Genomic DNA, 12,443 nt, shown 5'->3' with positions numbered 1-12,443 from the left:
TGAGTCTCTACCTCCTTCTCGAGACCGTAATGCCTTCTCAGAGTCTCCAATGATGGAGAAACCTGATAGGGGATCGTAGGATCCGAAGAAGAAGATACCTGAGACATTGAGTCAAAATCGAGTCGCATGTGAGTCTCGTACAAAGACTAGCCTCCACAATCACTGCAAGATACTCTTTAGAATAGCACGGACTCTAATAACATGTGAAATTATGCTAGGGTTTGCACTGAGGAACCAAAGCATGTACAACCAAGACTAAAACGCAAAGACTTAGACAAAGACAAGCAAAACCCAAACCCTAAACGCAAAATGCAAAACGCAAAAACTCAAAACTCAAACACAGAGACAAACATAGAGAGAAGAAACTCTGAAGTGAATGAATGTTATAAATGAATGTAAGAGTATACAGAATGCCCAAGGGCAGAGCAATGCAGTGTCGGAGAGTGGCATCCATCGGAGACGGATCCCAAGTGTTGTAACCACCAATCGGAGTGTCAGAGTATGGGAAACATCACAATCTACATCGTTCTCAATATAGAGGATATGTCAAACTGGTCTGTAAAGGCCCACATCATCTCCTTAGAGACATTTGAGAATATGCATCTCGTGCATATCTGTGAGTTACCTCCCGACACGGTGAGTACGGAGGCCCACTCATCACAACCCACTACTTCAGCTACTCCTTGGATTGTGGACAATGGTGATGTTTTTGGGCCAACACGCTCTCCATTGTTCAAGATTAAGTGGTAACATTTGCATTTTCAGTTTATGTGGATTTCATGCTTGCTGTAATTACTATTAAATCAAGTTCGTATCACCCTATCCGAGGAGAAAGGCTAGTTTCAAGGTTCCATTGCCATGATACTATCAACTTCCTTGAATTGGTGGGCCCAAGGCACCTAATAAAGGTCAAAATCATTGCTTTAGTATCTGAAATTGTATTCAACTGAGCAATTACAACAAGAATGTCTTCAGATAGTGAGATGGGATCAAGCAAGGATAATATGCCTCTCAATCTGAAAATTCACAAAGCATTGGGGGAAATGCAACGCTTTATCTTGGAGAAGGCATGTAGCATGGACAACAAGCTGATAATGTTGGTTTAGACCGAAATGTGGGTCCTTCTAGCCCTTTAGAAGCTGATGGCTTTCAAGAGGGAGAGGAATTTGATGACCGGCCAGCTAAGGATAGTAGATGAAATGCTTGTGCAATTGGCAAAAGATCCTTGGTTTATGCACCTTTTGAACCCTTTAAAGAAGGGCAACAAAGGCAAAAAGAGGAAATCGTCTTCAAGAGGTTCGGACAATGAGATGCACCGAAGGAAGAGCCAATACAACAGCATGATGTTCCAAATGTGGATAGTGAGCACAAGCAAATGATGCCAATGGGGTAATTGATGCATACGCAAGGCCAACGTGGAAGTGCCAATCCAACGCTTTTTGGACAACGTGGCATTATATACAATTATAGGGCAGCCAAGTTACTTTGGTGGTGGCACTGGTTTCCATGCTATGGTGGGTTAGGGGCTACATACAAGGATATGGCACTGGTTTCCATGCTATGGTGGGTTAGGGACTGCATACAAGGATATATGACACAACTCCTTATCCTATGCAGCAACCAATGCATGGTATGCATAACCCCATATATACCAATATTGGCATGATGCTAGGACACGAAGTGGCAAGTTTGGCAATGCATATATGCAGCCCATTGTGTTTGGGACTCATGGTATTAATGTTGGTCATGAAAATGCTCCATACAATCCTGGTCATGAGAAAAAATGCAGCTATTAATGCATGCAATGTATGGAAAAATGTATGTTGGTATTTCTAGTAGTATGCAAAATCCCATGCACAATCAAATTGCAATGGTCCAAAGTATGCAAATAAGAATGTTTCCTAACACATCTGGTGCTCCTAGCATCTCACGTACACATGAGGGGCTAGTCAACTACATACATATAAGTTAAGTTGGAATTGTTAACCTGGCTATGTTAGTTATGTCAATTTGTGATCTCCTGGTTGTGAGCTCCTGTCAGAGTCTCACTGAGACATAGGAGCTCTGGCAATTTAGGTGTATTTTCTTTATTTGTCGACTTCCTATGTGTAGTCCTAGGGCAGTTTCAGGTTTCCACGGTCTGCCTACACCTGTCATGCCTTGTCACTGCCATCTGGGATTTTTCCAAGGTCGCCCCTATTTTTTCTAGCATATTTTCTTCAATGGCCAGCATTAAATGCTGGTTGGCCAGCTTTTTTGGCACCTACTACTGGTGCAGGTCAGCCAAATATAGGCATTTACAGCTATTTATAGCCAGCCCCCCCCACTTGGCAAACACACTCTTCAATCTTCAATCTTCCCTTTTTGCAAGTGCACACTCCAACTCTCCATGCTTGTTGCCATCGTCAGCGGCCTGATCTAGTGCCCTCATTGATGCTTTGGGCTGCGTGCAAGGACTAATCAATCCATCATCATTGTATCAGCATTCTTCTTCAGTTAGTGCAATATTCTTCCTTTATCTTCTGCTTCCTCTCTTTATCTCCCTTCTTCTCTCTGTGTTCGTGTTTCTACCGTTGCGCACTCTCACATGGTATTAGAGCCTACTTTCCACAATCTCCCTACACCTGCTAGACATTGTCATTGTCATCTAGGATTTTTCTAGGGTCTCCCCTACTTTTTCTAGCATTTTTTCTTCAATGACCAGTATCGGTCAGCTTTTTTGGCACCTACTAGTGCAAGTCGGCCAAATTTGGGCATTTATGGCTATTTATAGCTAGCCCCCTCCCTCCCGTAGACACACACACACTTTAGTCTTCAATCTTCCCTTTGCAGGTGCACACTCCAATACTCCAACTCTCCATGCTTAGTGCTGCCATTATCATCAGACTAATCTAGTCCCCTTTGCAGGTGCACACTCCAATACTCCGACTCTCCATGCTTAGTGCTGCCATTATCATCAGCCTAATCTGGTCCCCTCATAACACTTTGGGCTGTCTATAGGGACTAATCAGTCCATCATTGTATCAACATTCTTCTTCAATCAGTACAGTATTCTCTCTCTCTACTTCTCTCTGTGTCCGTGTTTCTCTTCTATTGCACACTCTCACAATAATTGCAACAATGTGAAAGTATAAAGCATCGCAATGCTTAAGAGGGAAAAAGGCCTAGAATCTAGTGGAGGTTTTGAGACAAGTAAAGTTAGAGGTAAAGTTTCCATGTGCTTCTTGGTGAAGTTTCAGCATTGTTTCACCTATGAAAGAATACAACTTGACAGAGAAGGGTGACCTGGCAGATTATCCTCAATGATGCAATTTACCTTAATGTGTTTCAATTAGCGCCAATTTTAGATTGAGTTCTTTCAAGTCAAGAGAGCGTAGAAGGTCCAGAGTATTGCTTGATACTCAAGCGGAAGGTTCCACCTCCACTTCCCTAGTGTTAGATTGCTTGGTTATGTAGTGGATCTCGGATGTACTTGGTTTACATCAAGGGTATTGTATGCTAACAGTATTTCAGCCATTGGGATTACTATTCAATGTACTAGTCACTGTGAGTTGATGTGCAAATATATATGGTGTGTACCTAGGCTCTAAAACTATACATTTGCAAGGTTATTGATATGTATTGAATACATGGAATGTACATTTGGATGTGATGTGCATTTGTGGAGCATGTATGGGATACATGGATGGCATGCAATGTACAGTTGAAAGTGATGCAAGAGAAGTGTGTTTGCAACTGATGTATGCTTTAAAAGACTATCATGTGGTATATCATTGCTATGAGGTGTTGTTTATGCTCAATTTATGCATTACAATGCCTTGGTGGTCAAAATAGTATTGGATTTTGGCATGTGGATGCATTTCTTATGGTTCTAACAATGGTTATCATTCATGTGTGTAATCATAATAAGTGGTCGGAATTTCGCATGCAGAGTTTAATGGTTAAGCAATAGGCGCACATGTTGTTTGACTACGATGCCAACATGTATTTCCAGTAGTGGCAATAGATGCTTTGGCACATTGCACTACAATCGAGGACAATTGCAAGGATTAGGGAGTGGTCTATCATGAGGATGTGAAATTTTATTGGCTTAGCATTTGATTAAAAGTTGAACAAATGTGCAAATGTGACTTGCACATGTGAGGTATAAGTTAATTATTTCACAATGTGGGACCTAGGACCCCAAGATATCAGTTGGTGCCAAAGGCGAATATTGTAATAAGTTATGTCTAACAAGTACTAGGTGGTACTAGATGTCAAATTTTAACCTAGACCAATTTATTGGCCACTAATGTCAGTGGTGATATTAGAGACTAGACATTAATTAATTAATTAAAGCCAATCTAAGGGCTAATAATGGCTCAAGGATACTTGGAAGACAAATTTCCCTAGCCAATTATTACCTAGTGGAATTATTTTTTTGGGTACTAAAATAATTATTAACTTAATACTCATTATTAATATTTTGAAAATTAATTTAATAAGTTGAATAACACTGGAAAATGCGATTAGAAGGCTGCCACTTAGCAAAACTTGCCCACACAAGTGAAAAAAACGTTTTTGGGACTAATGGAAATCGATTCTAACCCTTGTAAGAGAAAAAGCTGTTAGAGAGCAAGAGAAGCTACTAACGTGATTTGCAACCACCAAGGACCATTCCTATAATAGGTGACCAAAGTTTGATGCCCTCAAGAAACAAAAGACAGCAACCCAAGGTCTTTCAAGTGTAGCTAATAGCATACAGGAGGGGAAAGCAACCTTTCTGGTAGTCCTAAGCTATAGATAACACCTTTTATGGATGTATAAGCAAGGAGCAGCAGTTTTTCAGCATTTCTCGCGATGAAACTCTAAAATTTCTCTCTACAACATTCTCTCTCATCTCCTAGCCATCTCTCAAGTTATCTCAGTAGAATCCATCCATTTGAGTCATCAAAGGTGAACATATTAGAAAATCTCTACTATAAACCAAGAGGCAAATTAGTTAGAAGGCTTTTACTAGTCAGTTTTAATAGAAAGAGGCACTTGGATTAGCAAAGGATATCAAAGAATCTTAGTTATACTCCATCCATTTGCAATAAAAGATAAAGATATACCGCAAGAGGCACCAATTTTGGAGCCAACATGCTCTTCATTGTCCAAGATTAAGTGGTAACATCTACATTTTTAGTTTATGTGAATTTCATGCTTGTTGCAAATATTATCAAATCAGGTTAGTACTACCCTATCCGAGGAGGAAGGCTGGTTTTAGATGGAGATAGTTCAATCTGGGAAAAGTATTTTTGTGTCATAGCAGAAGTATGCTCTTCAACTAGTGGACCAATATTGCACGGATCAAACATGATTGTGGCCATACCTCTTGATCTCATTGTCCATTTTTCTAAGAATACCCTAGGTCAGCCCTTCGATGAACACATCTATAGATCTTTAGTAGGAAAATTCATTTGGTTAATTCACACTAGGCTAGATTTAGCTAGCTCCATTAGTTTGCTTAGTCATTATTTCATTGCACAATGGATTGCATATCTCCGTATTTTGAGATATTTACAATATATATATTCTTATTATTTGACTTATGGTTCTAGTTTATTTTTGCAGGGTACACTAACTCTGATTGGGCACAAGATCCTAACACCTAGAATTCCCATGGCGACTACCTGTTTACCTTGGGTATAGCACCCATCTCTTAGGCCAGCGTAAGCAAGAGACAATAGCGGCTTCCACAACCAAGGTTAAGTATAGGGCTCTTTTTTATGGTACCACGAAGGCTGTCTACTTCAAGAGCTTATTGGCAGCACTGTAGTTTCCATGCGACTCTCCCACCACTCTCTACTACAAAAACTAGGGTGCCACTACCCTTCAAGGCAATCCGATCATTACACCACGTATGCAACATGTAGGGGTCTACTTCCACTTCACCAAAGAGCAAATTGAGCTAGGCACCATCCGCGTAGAGTTTATACCTTCATCAAACAATTTTGCAAACATATTGACTAAGGTGATTCGTAGCTAGTGTTGCAATATATACTACCCAAGATCAACTTGGATACACTCTCCCCTACTTCAGCTTGACAAGGAGAGGGTGATTCCCTCCAACTTTTCCTTCCAATTTAAGAGAGGGCAGCTTTCTTCTCTTAGTAGTGACAAGATATTATTTACAATTTCTTTTTCCGACATTATGTATATTGTACTTTATATCCTCATCCACATCATCAAGATAACATGATTATAAAGGGGCGCTTGGGTAAGTGAACAATTTCCCTACAAGGGCATTGTCCAAGTAGCACCGTTGCATAGCATTTTTAAAACGGTGCAAGATACAAGGTCTCAAAACTTTCTATAAATAGGTAGGCTACCCTCCATTAAGTCCAATCTCATTTTTGCAAGTTTCAAGTAATCTAGTTTCACTACCCCACCACGTTTGCAAATGACATCTCAGCCAAGGCTCCCCGACATTGGCTATATCCATCCGATACATGTTTTCAGCCTCCACTGCGAAATCTACACTATTTTGATACATATACCACATCTGCTGCATCATCTAAAGATGGCAATCGGTTCTACTACTGCATTTGTATTCAATAACTGTTGTGTGGACTGCCACATCATCATACCTGTGTTTTTATTGCCGTCAACTTGCCACGTTACTATACCTACGTTTTTGCAACCATCAACCTACCACATCATCATCAATCTACCATGTTTGCACTTTTCTCTCTTCTCTACCTATTCGATATTGATTCAGTATCACCCTTGCTGGGTTTGCTACTGTCAAACACCTTGGAAGCTACCTCACTACATTTCAGAATCCATCAACAATACAACACTCTCCCGCTCATTATCTCTCTCGATTCTCAAGACACAATAGTTCCAAATATAGTTTTTATTTCTTGCAAGGTTTGCATACTAATGGGCATTGTATATTCAATATTCATTCATTCATTCAAATTTCCACTATGTTCATTGTCTCTAAGTTACCCTAACCCTAACTATATTCTATTGAGTTCATGCTTTGTCATACACTTTCATTTATATTTTTGTGTTAGGGTATTTCTTCATAGGTGGTGGTGATGGGGCCTCCAAGCCTCATTCACATGCAAGTGTGGTTTGGATCCAAATTACAACTTTTCACAATATTGACTAAGTTTGGCAAATTGAAATCCTAGAGCTAACCTTTCAAGTTCATGATAGGATGTTTGACAATAAATAGTTGTTGTCACACGAGGAGACACTTTGACAGTCCAGTCAAAGACAAAAAAACCATGGTCATAATCTAGTTTTCAAGAGTTGATTCATAATAAGCACCAAGATTTAGTTGTTACTACTTTCTGAGGTCAAGGATTGATAGGATTGATACCAACATCAGTGTCTTTTTGAGGCACTTGGTGGTGGCTTGATCATCCTCTACTTAGGTATCCATGGTCTTATCTAATTATCATTATTATATGTTCTATGATGAGTTCTCTACCATTGTATATTTTATTGTATTATCCTATGACGAGTTCTTTATCATTGTATATTTTATTGTACTGATCACCCGTGATCTAAGAGAGTGTATTAGCAATGTATAAATCCTAGGTGCCATAGTGTATATTCTATGAATCAAGACCTGCTATCAATGTGTATCTTATTTTCATACCTAGTCATTTTAGGCTAGACAACTGCATTTATGGCCCCTATTGTTGCTAGTCGACTAGTTATTTTGTATATTTATTTTAGTCATTTATAGGTTATTTCTCCTCCATTGTCATTTAGTAGTCTAACTCTAGCACATTACTTCCATTGGAGCATTGGAGAGAGAGTCTATTGCACTCTACAAGCTATATACTCAACTCTCATACCTTTGTACTATTCTCGAGCCTTGGTATATGGATTCCATTTCTTGAGTCTATTCCCATTAAGTTCTTGTATTATTTTCTATTCTTTGTGTTCATTACAATTTCTATCAACAATGTCTCTTTGCTTCTATTGCTACACAATATTCTAGCAAGTTAACATATAAATGAGTCATAACAACTTCCCATTGTTGATCAACAGGTATGCTCAATCAAAGGATTGTGTATGGGAATCCTTTGTGAACTTCACAATACAATCTAGAGGTGTGGCAACTAGTTGTTTCTCGTGTGAACAGCACTGATCCCCCAACAGAAAGACATACTTTTGCAAAGATATAAAAATATCATCCTCATGTTGTACAACTCCGTGCCCTGAAAATAAGTCAAGATGCCTAGATCAAACATCTTGAAGGTAAAACAAAAGGAAATTATTCATTCTATGAAAGTTGTAGGATTGAAGGAAATCATCCAATCCATGGAACCAAGAGTGCAATGCTACGTGAGTCCAAGCAGAGCTTCTCACAAGCAAAAGACTTTATCTCAAGGCTTGAAAGAGTGAATCCAAGCAACTAGTCCACATAGACCTCCTCATCCAAATATCCATTTAGAAAGGCACTTTTAACATCCATTTGATTGGATCAGCCATCTATGGCGACAAAGCGATGCGAGGAGCAATTGAAAAGATATTAAGTGGCATAGTCAATGCAAAGGTTTCTTCGTAATATATGCCCTCTTTTTATCGAAACCCTTGCACTACAAGGCAAGGCTTGTATTTATCCAAAGTTCTATCAGCTTTGAGGTTAGTGCAAAAGATCTATTTGGTCACAGTAACCTTCTTATGGCCTAGATACTCTACCAAGGTCCAGGCTCCATTCCATTTACTGCTCTCTAGCTCCTTCATTCAAGGTGCTTTAGAACCTCTTGCCAACTTTCAGCTTAGAATACGCTATGTAGTTTGCCGTAAAGATTGACACAAATATACAATGGCTCCATCTTTTTTACTTTTGTTGCTCCACCTCATTCTAGCAATCCCAACATTTGTTTTACCCTCAAACAAAACAAAACACTCATCAGTGAAAGAGGAGATGCCTAGCATACTAGACCTCAAAATCAAAGCTTTCTCTAGCTGTTGACTGCACATCAAGAATCAGAAAGTAGTGACAAAATTACAGACTTGCCTTGGGAGAAGAATTCTATGGATTTCGTAGCTACATTTCCAAATAGCAAAGGTTCCAGAATGATTAACCAAGACTAAGCAGCAAGCATACTTTGTGGATACAAAGCATGAGAGTGTGCAGGATTGTATATGGTCTGGATTGCAGCATAGGTTCATTGTTGGCAATCTTTTAGCCTTATACGTCGTTATTGATGATGTAGAATAAAATTAGGAGGATTGTTTCCAGATTTGCAATGTCTTATCTCTTTTAAGTTGTACATTGAGGAGACCAGTTGCCTTCCATATCATCTCAGTTTCCATTCGTGATAGAAGCTTAATTACCAATCGAGGTCCAAGACATACTTTTTCTTTCATTAAGTTGGAGTTTTCATCATTCTTCTTGTTACATTCATGACATACCCAAAGCGCCCGGTTTTCCAAGGTTCACTCTGCTTCTGACTGCCACCAAGCTTGGAAATACTCTCGAAGTCACGGTCTGAGAACTGTGCATTGTTCAGGGCAAGGAGGGCAGGCCCTTGCCAGGCAGCCAATTCCTGATACAGCAGGGACTCTGTGCCATGCTGCCTGCGGTCGAGGCAGAAGCAGACCTCGGTGGCGCCGGCATCATCAGCATTCTGGATGAGCTCCTTGAGGACGGTGGTGCCTTCCGGGTAGTTTGCGAGGATCTCCCTGATGCGGCCCGTGAGATCCACTCTCTGTCCAAAATCTTCTCCAATGACCGCGGCCATGATTCGATCGGCGGGGAGCCAGAACGATGATGATGTTATTGTTGATGCGCGCGCTATTCCTCTTCGTCTTGCTCTTCTGCAGCCACGATGCGCCTTCTGGTGCCGCTATTCCTTGTGTCGACTTGCTCTCTCCCCTTTACTTTTTTTTGCGTTACGCCGCCTCGCGTACCCGGAGACGAGAGAGAGAGAGAGTATCTTGATTGACCACGCCAGCTCCTTCGGACAATTAGCTACTCTCATCACACCAGCTCCTTCGGACACAATTAACTACTCTCATCAAATCGAGTGTTGCGCAAAGCATCACAATGGCAAGCTTTAACAAGGTGATGTAATCACAAGGGCTTACCCACACACGGGCCAATTCCGCACCAAGGTTAACGTGTGGGGAATCTAACCCTACTCACCTTGCTACCCCTAGGCCGCACTAAGGAACTACAAGGTGCATGGAGATACCTTCACCCCTGGCTCACCTTGCTTGCAACAGGGCAGAACAAGTTGCTAACAAGGCGCTAACCAAGTGAAGCTTGTCCCAGCTCTCGAATTGGCTACCGTCTAGCTTGTACACATTTTCACAATGGGCCCGCAACACAAAGGTGTCGCGCAAATCCGTCCTTTTTTTTTTTGGAATCTATTTTGAGAAATCAAGATGGACCTCATCGTTACTCCAGCTCCTTTAAGTACCACTTTGAACCACTGCACATCGAATAGTATCATGGAGAAGCTACAGTAATCCACCGTAACAATACTTTGCGAGTTCTCAAAATACTCCATCTCATCTATAACCTTGTTTGGATCCATTGCTCATCACCGGCTCTCTTGCTCGAACCTTGCCATGATACCACAGTCCATTGTGGAGCACATTTTGTCAATACGCTCCACGGTCATCTAGTGGCATCATTATGGTTATCGTTTCTTTCCTTCTCTTCTTTGATATGTGGTGCAACCTCGTTGTTTAGTGGAGCCAATTTGTGGTCTTTATCCCACTCATCTTGGGGTGAGACCTAGCCCCAATAGTAGAGTCTTAATTATTAGATCAACATATAATAATTGAAGAAAAAATGAATCTAGTTTACTTAACTTAGAAGTAGCTTAGGACTACAGTATTAAGAAAGCTAAATAGAAATTTTGGATACCTTCAATAAAAGGCTATTAATCAAAGTTAAAAGTTTAGTAGAAAAACAAATTTCAAGCTCATAATTAAAGTTACCTATAAAAATCAATTCGGAAAAAAATGCATATAGGCATACATCTATGTATTTGCACTTTTAGAATCTTTAAATAGAAAGAGAGAGAAAGAAGCCATGAGAGCTTTGAGAAGGAGATGAAGATGAAAGGAGACTTGTATTATAATCTAATGGTCCAAAAATCAAGTCCCTAACACCTTATATACTAGCCAGTGTAGCTAGTGTTTCCCCATTATTAAATCCCCCTCTCTTACATTCCGTCCCTACCTGAAGATTTTTGCCCTAAAAAACAATCTTAGTCCATGTGCAAATCATAACCCACCATGATTGTGCATGGTAAAGGAGAGAGAGCCAAAGAGATGAGAGAGAGTTGATAATAGGAATGTCAATGATAGCATAGCAAGTAGCATCTTGCTATGTTACAAGCTACTCAAATGAGTAAAACAAATACCCTCTCAAAATGAATCCATGTGTCAATCAAAGTTCACATGGAATGAACCCATTGATTTTGAAGACTTGGATGAGTCCAACTACTCTTATTGATTGACACGTTGAACGGATCAAATACTCACTTAAGGTGGGGGCTAATCTAATTGTCAACAAAACTGAATTTGAAAAATACTAACAAATCAACACCAAGGCTTTAACATGAAGCAATAGTAGAGCTTTAACAGGTCTAAAGAACTCTTAAAACCTACTACAAATCTTGAGTAGCATATAATCACCTTCAGTGCATTTAGAACATAATGTATATTTTAAGCAACAAATAATATTTTGGGATGTAGTTGCAAACTAAACCTAACCAAAGTAAACACAAAGAGTTTGTAGCCAAAGTGAAATATTTGATTAGAGAAGTTCAAAAGGAGTATGTATGTTAAGACTCTCTAAGAAGTGTACTAAGCAATGTGTAGTATGGCCAAGCCAATGACATTTATCTTATAAGTTTGATGTGTATGCATTAACACTGTAAATGATGAGCATATGTTCCAAATGTGATGCACACTTTGGAAGATAGAAAAGGTGAATGTTTTGATTTTGCTCTAATGTGGACATAGTATCAGTATCAAAAAAGATATAACAAAGGCAATGGATGGTTAGTAGTTAGTTGTTATTAACAGGGCCTTTTGTGCTTAGTTTCTCTTGGCAATGCCTTCTTTGCACTATGTATTTTTACCTTAGGTGGATTTTTTCTTTGAGGTGCTATTAATAGAATTTTCTTTACATCAAAAAAAGTTGTCATGGACAATCAATAAGTGTCATGGGCTTGTAGCTTACACATGTATGTGTGAGTGTATATAGATGTTTTTATGTATGGATGTAAGGAAGACAAACTAATTTGGTAAGAGCTTGTGTAGAAAGGTTTTGTGAAACCTTGCATCTCACAATTTAAATATATACAAACTCATAAAAGAAATTATTTAAGTTGGCAAATTTGGAAAGAATGAATACAAAACACACAATATGACCCAAACTACATGTATATAAGAACAAGACAATCTAATTGTTTCAAAAGAGTAAAAAC

The 12,443-nt window shown here is 39.5% G+C and overlaps 1 protein-coding gene across 1 annotated transcript in view; it reads right to left on the bottom strand.

Moving 5' to 3' along the window:
• The window catches only part of LOC148010054 (Zinc finger, C3HC4 type (RING finger) family protein), a 204,293-nt gene extending 194,318 nt beyond the window's left edge, over window positions 1-9,975 (bottom strand). The window contains exon 1 of the mRNA XM_087672510.1: window positions 9,409-9,975. Within this exon, the coding sequence (XP_087528636.1) occupies window positions 9,409-9,737 (329 nt within the window). The 5' untranslated portion in view covers window positions 9,738-9,975. The remainder of the gene's footprint in view (window positions 1-9,408) is intronic.
• Window positions 9,976-12,443: the final 2,468 nt, after the last annotated feature.

This window comes from Lygodium microphyllum, chromosome 30, assembly GCF_053477565.2.
Source record: "Lygodium microphyllum isolate KBCC chromosome 30, Lygodium_microphyllum_v1.1.10, whole genome shotgun sequence".
Classification (NCBI taxonomy): domain Eukaryota; kingdom Viridiplantae; phylum Streptophyta; class Polypodiopsida; order Schizaeales; family Lygodiaceae; genus Lygodium; species Lygodium microphyllum.
Note: the sequence above shows the minus strand (reverse complement) of the source record. Positions and strands in the feature narration are given on the sequence as shown.